Source organism: Struthio camelus, chromosome 17 (assembly GCF_040807025.1).
Source record: "Struthio camelus isolate bStrCam1 chromosome 17, bStrCam1.hap1, whole genome shotgun sequence".
NCBI lineage: Eukaryota > Metazoa > Chordata > Aves > Struthioniformes > Struthionidae > Struthio > Struthio camelus.
In genome coordinates, this window is record NC_090958.1 from 8,131,069 (window position 1) to 8,139,771 (window position 8,703).

General features: G+C 46.5%; 1 protein-coding gene across 4 annotated transcripts in view; it reads right to left on the reverse strand.

Moving 5' to 3' along the window:
- Positions 1 to 8,133, reverse strand: part of SPPL3 (signal peptide peptidase like 3) — a 60,707-nt gene extending 52,574 nt beyond the window's left edge. For 3 of the 4 annotated variants that reach the window (XM_068911771.1, XM_068911770.1, XM_068911768.1), the window contains exon 1: positions 7,828 to 7,995. In XM_068911771.1, coding sequence (XP_068767872.1) covers positions 7,828 to 7,850 — 23 coding nt within the window. In that variant the 5' untranslated portion in view covers positions 7,851 to 7,995. Of the gene's footprint in view, positions 1 to 7,827 lie in introns of all 4 variants that reach the window. The other variant, XM_068911769.1, reaches the window with a different exon arrangement.
- Between the last annotated feature and the right edge of the window lie 570 nt (positions 8,134 to 8,703).

Sequence of the window (8,703 nt, forward strand, 5' to 3'; positions counted from 1 at the left end):
ATATGAAACTAGGCTGTGCTATGAATCTACATGTACAGTGCTCTGGCTATTCTAGCACAAAGTCACTGCTTGCGGCACTGCTTGACCTGAGAGCAGTGGTAGAAGAACAAGGGGTTCCAAAACCTTCTGACTCGGCAGAATGCTTTTGACTCTCAACATTTCTGTTGATCTCTATGAACTACTACCAGGCTTCTAAATCTATTAAAGCAATGCATATAGTTAAGAAAAATAGTCACAAGGATAGGACAGACCAGGTAGAAATAAGGGGTAGCAACAGAGGACTTCAAGCCCAGGTCCCTGTAAAGCCTGCTGGTCACATCGCACTTCCCCCCATACTAGCTTCAAAGCGGAGACTCCTGCAGAAATGCAGCTGAGGCATAAAAATGGAAGAGGATCATGTCACAGTCTTCAGCTACGTACCAGTGTTACGTGAGAAAATACTTCCTTGGGCCAAAAGCCTACGAGTTAGCTACAGAAAGCAAGGGACCATCACCCAAACCTGACGAAGAGACACAGGAGAAAATATTGTTTTCATAACAGAGAATGAGAGAGGAAATCAAACGCCACCATTTTCCTTTCAGACTCCGTTGGTTAGGAAAAATGCTAGCATATGTGAACTGTAAGACAGAATCATCTCTCTCCAACATCTATGTGGGCAACTTCAGGAATAAGGGAAGCATCTTAAGCACAAGACTGCGCAACACAATCATTTCTTAGTGTGCTCTCCTCTATTTCTATATATTAAGCCTGTCACGATCACTTTAAAAGAACTCTGTTCTGACATCATGAAAAAGTCATTCCATCCTTAACTCGTTTGCCCTCACAAATGAGACTACCCTCATACTTAGCTTAACATATTCATCATGTTAGAATATTTGTTATGTTATGAAAAATGTTCTGTTTTAATCGATTAGTTATCAGCTACAAAATACCTTCCCAGGAAGTTAGCAGAACATTCTTACTTTATCACACCCCTGACCATACCACGTCACTTAATGGGACGCACAGAAATGGAGGATACCCAAAGGGATTCAGGAACCGAGGCTCAGACCTGACCATACGCAGAAACACTCAGCAGACCCCAATAACAAAGATGACAGCACAACAGCTATACAATTCATCGGTTTCAGGATAATCTCATCCGGCTGGTTCTAGTGGACAGAAAGACACTTAATACATTACAACAGCGGCGTTCCCGCAGGGACAGCACATGAGAGGAGCACAGTGGCCTGGCGGTGGCCAGTATTTCAAGCACAGTCACTGCTTGTAAAAGATGTAGGAGGAAAAGAGCGATGTTAGCATTCTTGGAAGAAGTAATGAGAAAGGGGGCCATGAAGTGTTGCAATGACACATCTGCTCCATTAATCTTATTAAATCATCACCTTGCAAAGTCAGTGTTATTGCCTTGATCCAGTTCAGCTGCCACATGCCAGCTTGTGTTTCTCTCTGCTTCACTCAACCCACATAACTGACTGAATCATTCCAAATTTTAATCTTCATCAGTTACACTAAAGCAAAGTAGCAGCAAAAAGAAAACATGCACAATGATTTTTCTACTAATTTCAGCCTGGCTTCTTCTGGAACTTTACTCAGATGCCACTAGAATTAAATTAGGCTGAATAAATGGCTTGTGTCAATTATTTGCTTTTAGAGTATATTATATTGCTTAGAGCCACTGTAAAAGCTCAAAGGGCAATAAAGATTACAACAAAGGTGGCATTTGCACCAAAGACATTGATACATCATGTTACCAAAATAATGAAATAAAATAGTTCAGATATGCAAAATGATCAGAATCTGCTCTGCTCTTCTTCCAAATTTTAAATACAGTGATTCAGATTTCCTAAAAAGTGACATGTTTTTCAAAATACTTCTGGTAGGAAGGTTTCGTAAGTATAGATGTTTTTGCATTGTGTTTCAGTAACAAATGATGAATGACAGACTGCAGCATTTGAATCTAATATTTAAAACCGTGGCATTCACCAAAACATGTCCAACCTCATAAGAATTTAATAGTCTCCATTAATCCGTCCTGTCTGGTGGCCCACACACAATCCCTCAAATTCCAACACCATTAAGTTGCCTAACTCATACCAAAATCCCAAAGTTCAAAAAGTAAGAAATTACTTTATTGGATTACACCCTTCAATAAAGATGAGAGATATCTCAGGCTTCATCTCACCTGGCACAAAGCGCACAAGAAGATGGTGATAATGGCAGACCCATATACCTAATAGCTGACTTAGCCACGACACAGGAAATCATATTCAGATCTCCTCCTATCTGAGAGAATTCAAACATCTCTAGAAAAGCAGCCAGACCGCCCCCAGAGATTACAGCCCCTTCAGTTACATTTTTATTAAGGCGGGAAGCAGAACCTACGTCCTCTCCTATCCCAAATTAACATCTGAACCATTAAATCAGAAAGTCATGCCTGATTTCTGGCCCCGCAAACATTGTCAGTATTGCAAACGAAGTGACAGAGATGGAAAAGGATGCACACAGCTCCCGCTCAGGGCGCGCCCAGGTTGGGGAGGCGAGCAGCTCCAGCCGCCCCAGGGACGCAGCGGCTCTCCCGCGTCCTGCCAGAGCCCTCCAATCGCAGCGTGAAAAGCGAGGAACCATCGACTTTTGCTCCCACAATATTCTGAGCAGGCTAAAGACAGAACTGACAGAAATCTTAACTAAAACAGGCACTGCACACCAGCACCAAGAAACCAGCGATTTCTACTGTTTTGCACGTTTAAAGTTTTCTTTAAAAATTATTACTGTTTTAGTAAATACAGTCTTTTCATTGACGGGGCTGGACATTTTTTTCCCCTTTGCTTATCAGATTCTTGTATCTATGTACATTCAAGTAATTGTAAACTTGAACTAATCCCATGCTCTTGGCCTTATTTGTCTTTCAAGCCAATGCTGTAGACACAGTCCCTGTCTGCACGACATACAGCCTGAGATATCAAAACCTAGAGGGAGGACGACAAACAAGCAAAGCGAGAAGGGTGCCGAACGACAAACGTATTAACTATAAATTTGATATTCCCAAATTTGCTAAGGTTGAAGTCACTTCTCTGATGCCAGATACTCATGCACACGCATACAATGCCATCCTTGTCCTCAGGAGGCTTCTCACAATCGTTAAAACGGAACGTGCCCGGTAATCTCAGCTCTCGAAAAATGCAAGATTAAAGGCCAAACTCTATGTCCGCCCACCAAACCTTCACGAAAGATTGTGGACAGTACGCGCAACAGAACTTCATCAGTTTGCTTTGCAATTCTTCTAAGAAAGTGCGATACTCTGGAAATGTAGGTGAACGATTTGTTTTGTTTCTATTGTAAACTGCCTTCCATCCTCAAAAAAAATTAATTAGACAGTTAAGGTCTCGCAACATAAACAAAGTAAGGTGAGTAAAAATCTTGACTTCGCCAAATGATTTTACTTGTATTTGACAAATCCTGTCAACAAGCTGTAACTTCCCCCCCTGCCCTCCCACATACACATCTAATTCAGCCAGCTAAGACTTAAAAGCACTGCCTCACAGTATTTTGGAAGACACTGGATTTTAATTGATAGCAAAAAGTAATGAAAGCAAATTCTCAGACCCCTGAATCTAGAAAGACTTAGCACCAACTGCTGAGACTTCTCCCAGGAACAAGGATGCCATTGTACAGTTATATTTATTTCAGAACCCACTAACTTTATTGACTACTTTGACACATCATTAGACTTAATTTCCACACCTTTCGCATTACCTATGCAAGTTTCCAAATATATCACCATTTCGTTCGTCGGACGTTTGATGGCTAACGCAGGAATCATTCCACTGGTTAAAACAATTAGAAGGCAGTTCAGTTGTTTTGAAGATTAGTGACTCAGTACAGCAGCTCCTCTTTTTGGTCCTGGCCTGCCCTCCCAGCCTCTCCTCCAGACCACCACCCTGACCGAACAGGCCCGCGGTGCAATCCACATTACTCCCAGACAACACTCTAGGAAAGGAAGAATTAATCTTTCTTTTTCGGCGCAGAATTCTCATCCTCCTTCTCTCTTCACATATAAAGCAAGTTGTGAAAATCTTTTGTGCATTCAAAGGGCATAAAAACAAAGCAATCTCTATCGCCAGACTCCCCAGCAGCAGTAAAAAGGGAGGGGGTGTTGCATCAGGCCTTGAAAAACACTAAACACCTACTAACTGAAGATAAACAAGACGTGCATGCTACTTTGTCCTCTAAAGAGGATCCAGTGCAAAACTCTCAGCACAAGGTGCTGGACATTAAGGACAAAACAAGTATTTCACAAAAGTCATGATCTAGGTCCTGCTGCTTCCATATGAATCTTAATATTAATTGTAGTATTTCCAACAAACAGCTTAGCGTATGAGGCCTGAATTCTTGCCACTTACTAACCTCTTACTCATACGCATATACTTTACCTAGGGTGATGGGCAAACAGCTCTTCTGATATTTATTCCTCCTGCGTTGTAGAAGGAACTTTTGTCACTACCAAGTCTCACTTCCCTGCTGCAACACAGGCAGGAAGCAAAGGAAAAATGAGTATCCCACAACCTCCCCCTTCTCCTAACACATTACAGCGGAAAATTAAGTTCACCTCTCATTTAATCTAGAAAACCATGGTCAAAAACCTCAAGACGCAGCAACCGGGTTTCTCTATGGTTTGCAGTTTTGCGTAACAGCAGTAAAACACACAACTCCTCTAACTTCTTTCTATTACTGCAGATGCTTGGCAAAGAAAGTTTCTCTAGTCACTACTGACAAGCATTTTACGCAAACATTTTTCTTAAAAAGAGTGTACATCCTTTTAAAAAGCATTTCTGTCTGGCACTTATCCCACGTTTCACATTAAAATTAGCTTTTTCCAAGATGGCAGTGTTCAGTTAGAGCAGGAAAATTCTCTGCAGTTCCTCCTCTGAGGGACAGCGCACCTATATCTGAAATATTGCTTCACTTAGGCTATGTAAGAGATTAAAAAAGAGCTAAATAAAAGTACAGATGGTGATAGGTATGGGCATTAACAAAGAGAAAAGAAAAAGAGGTTATTTCAAGAAATAATCCACAAGAATAGAGATAGAAGAAAATTTGTGTTTTTAAAATTAAGAAAGGGATGGCAAAAAAAGTATAGGTTCCTCCTCCTTATAATGTCTTAAGGAAAGAAAATACTTGCAATCAATTTCATTTGGTAGTTAAAAAAAAAAATCTGTATCTACCTTAAAACCTCAGATTTCTATTTACCAAAGCAAAGTAACACAGCAAAATCAGAATTACTTTCCCATATCTCCAGAATAACATCATTAACAGAGACTTCAATCACTGAGAAAGCCATATGTTGTGTAAATATTTGACAATGCTTTTCCCCAGAAATCATAGTTTACAAGCGTGTATTTAAAAGGTATTTCTAACACGTCAGAGACGATAAACTGCTGTCAAAGAATAAAATAAACTCTTATCATAGCTTATGAAGCTACAGTGATTCTGTGATGAATGCTGATAGCAGAAGAGGAGTAATGATGCCTTACACTTCAGGACAAAAGAGAAGCACCACTGGGGCCATGAACCAATTTACTCACTCTCAATTTACATCTCTACAAAGGACAGGTAAGTGAAAGGATTCTTCCTTTCATTTCCTGATTAGATGTCAAATACCTTATCTTCACAGCAGCTACGCACTACACCAAAGAACATGAAAAGCACTCCTTCTGAAAAAAGCAGCCTTTACAGCACAGAAAAAGGAGCAGATCCAGCAAACGGAAGGGACGCAAGCTGCTGACTTCAAAACCGTACAACGGCGCTAATCACTGGACACAGTTCTGTTCGATTCTTTTATAGAAGTTCCAGTTTCCTGGGTTGATGATTTAACATGCACTTTTTTTTTTCCTAAAAACACTAGCCAATTTTCTGTGGAGCTGCATTGCCATAATTAAAAATAAAAAAAGAAGCAAGATTGTTGCTGGAAGCGTAAGTAATTAAACACTCACACACAGAGAAGAGCACACAAGTAACGGAACAGGAGTCATTAGTCTGAAAATAGATTTTTGATCTTTCCATATTTCCAAACAACACTGATCATAGCTCTAAATGTAAAATGAAAACAACCTCAGAAACAGGAGGACGTTAGTGAACACAGCAACAACAACGCTGCAATGTTCTGAGATGCAAGCCGCACATCATCGTTCTGCTACAGCCCCAATGCTACAGGAAAGAACCACATTGCTTGCGATGCATCTAGCAAGCTGTGAAGCACAATCCAAATTTCAGCTTCACTCCCCTAACATACACAACCTAGAGAAGAGTTAATCAGACTTTGAGCCCCTGTTAAGTCTTGCCTTTATATTAATACTGTGTCAATGATGCTTATTCAAAAAAGCAGGGGAGTTAAAAGACCAAAACCACGTACAAATAGAAATGTTGTTTCATTTAACTTGTTAAAGAAAGTTAGCTGACAATCCCAGAAGTAGTTCACAAAGTTATAACTTCATCTCATAACCAAAATATAAGAAGATAATACTTCACTAGACACATCTAACTGAACTACATTAAATCAGATAAATCAGTAGCGACATTCACTTACTATAACGATACATAGTTAATTCCTGTTAGACAAAGAAGTTGTCTTTTTGCTGTTGTTCTCAAGCACTGCAGACCACTACCTGAACTGAGGTTGTGAAACAAAATAAGAACTTCTAAAGGGGAAAAGACCAGTATGTGCAGCAGTTCTCTAGAGAAGCGAGGGAAGATGGGAGAGGGGGCTGTCAGCGTCTCAACATGTGGCAGAACAGGAATCTGGCCTCCAAGTTCTGAAAAAAAGTATTCCCAGAACTATTCAGAACAGAAATATTCCTTGCATATTCAATCTCTCCTCCACATTCAGCACACACCAAGGTCAAAAGCTGAGATTTAAGTCATTTCCTAATAACAATAATGGGATTTTCTTAAAAAACAGAAGTAAGAAACACCTCTAGATGTTATTAGTAAAACTGATGTAAATTGCAGTAAGAAAGTATCAGAACTGGTGATACTGCTGCAGTGAAGTTAACAGGGCTGATGCACAGGTAAATTACGTGCAACATTTTTGTTGCAATCCTTGGTGAGACCAAAAACCAGAACTATAGGAAGAAACCAGACCCTGTCTCTTCCACCCACACAGCCAGCTAGGCCTGGCAGTGTCAGGACATGGTGTGTGTGGGGGGGAAATGCCCTCTACTTGGATTTGCTATACTTCACATCTTCCCGCAGGAACTGCTTTCTTCCTCCTCCTTCTGTTTCCTGTACACAGCGTGAGCCCCTGGGTGAAAACACACACAGACACACACACACACACACACACACGCACTGCCTGACCCGCTCGCCCCTACCGACATCAGCCTCGGCGGAGGCGGGGAGAACACCTGCGGCCTCGCAGCCCGGCGAGCGGCCCGTCCTCCCCGCCGGCGGCGCAGAGCATCGCGGCGTGCGGGCATCCAGCCGGCCCGGAACCCCCCGAGGCGCCGGCGGCGGGGGGGGGGGGGGGTGACAGCCGGGCTGCCGCTCGCCGAGCTGCGCTCCTGCCGCCCCGGCTGCCGGCGGTCCCTGGCAGCGCCCCCCCCCCCCCGCTGCAGCCTCAGGCCGCGGCCCCTCCAGCGGCAGCGCCCCCCCCCCCCCCCGCAGCGCGGAGGCGCCGGCCGCATCCCGCCACCTGCGGCCCCGGGCCGGGCCGGGCCGGAAGGAGGCCGGGCCGGAACCCCCCCCCCCCTCCCGCGGCCGGGCCGGGCCGGCCCTCGCCCTCCGCGGCCCCAGCCCCGGCCCCGGCGCGCCGCGCCGCCCCCCGCGCCTCACCACGAGTAGGTCTGCTCCGCCATGGCTGCGGCGGGGCGGCCGGGCCCCGAGCTCCTCCTCCGCCTCCTGCTCGCCGGCGCCGGGGCTCTCAGTGGCGGCCCCGCTGCGGCTCCCGGCCCAACATGGCGGCGGCTGTGAGGAGGCAGGCGAGCGGAGGGGGGTCCCCGCCCGGGCGGGGAGGCGAGGGGAGGGGAAGGGATGGAGGGGAGGGGAGGGCAGGGCGGCGGCTCAGCAGCCGCGACGCGGGGCCGCGCCGGAGCGCCGGCGGCGGCTGGGCCTCATGGCCGGGGTGGCGGCGGCGGCGGCGAGGGGCGGGGGCGGGGAGGCGGCGGCGGCACCGGCTGCCCAGGCGAGGCCGCGCGGCGTCGCCGCGCTCGCGCAGGGGGGGGGCGGGGCCGGCGGCCGGCGGGGCGGGGCCACGAGGGGGCGGGGCCGCGCGGTGTCACGTGCCCACAACACGCTCACGTGCCGGCGCCCGCGCCCGCGCGCAGGCGCTTTGGGCGGCGGCGGGTGGTGGTTGTCGTGCCCGGCCGCGCCTCGCTCCGCCGCCGGTAGCGGGGTTCGGTTGGGTTCGGTGCGGGCGGGCGGGTCGAGCCCGAGCCCCAGCCCCAGCGGTCCCGCGCTCCGCGGAGCGGCCGCCGTCGGGGCTGCGGCGTCTGGAGCAGGGCGGGGGATGGGGTCTGCGGTCCGGCCGCCGGGAGGCCTTTTTCCTCCAAAAAACCGAAGCCGCGAGTGAGCTGCAGTCTGCGGCATGTTTTAGGGCTGCTTTTTTTTTTTTTTTTTGGGGGGGGGAATTTAGGCAGAAAAATATGAATCCTTTTTTTTATATTGTTTTCTTGTATTGTTTGGCCGTGAGGAGCTGGGATCTGCGGGTCG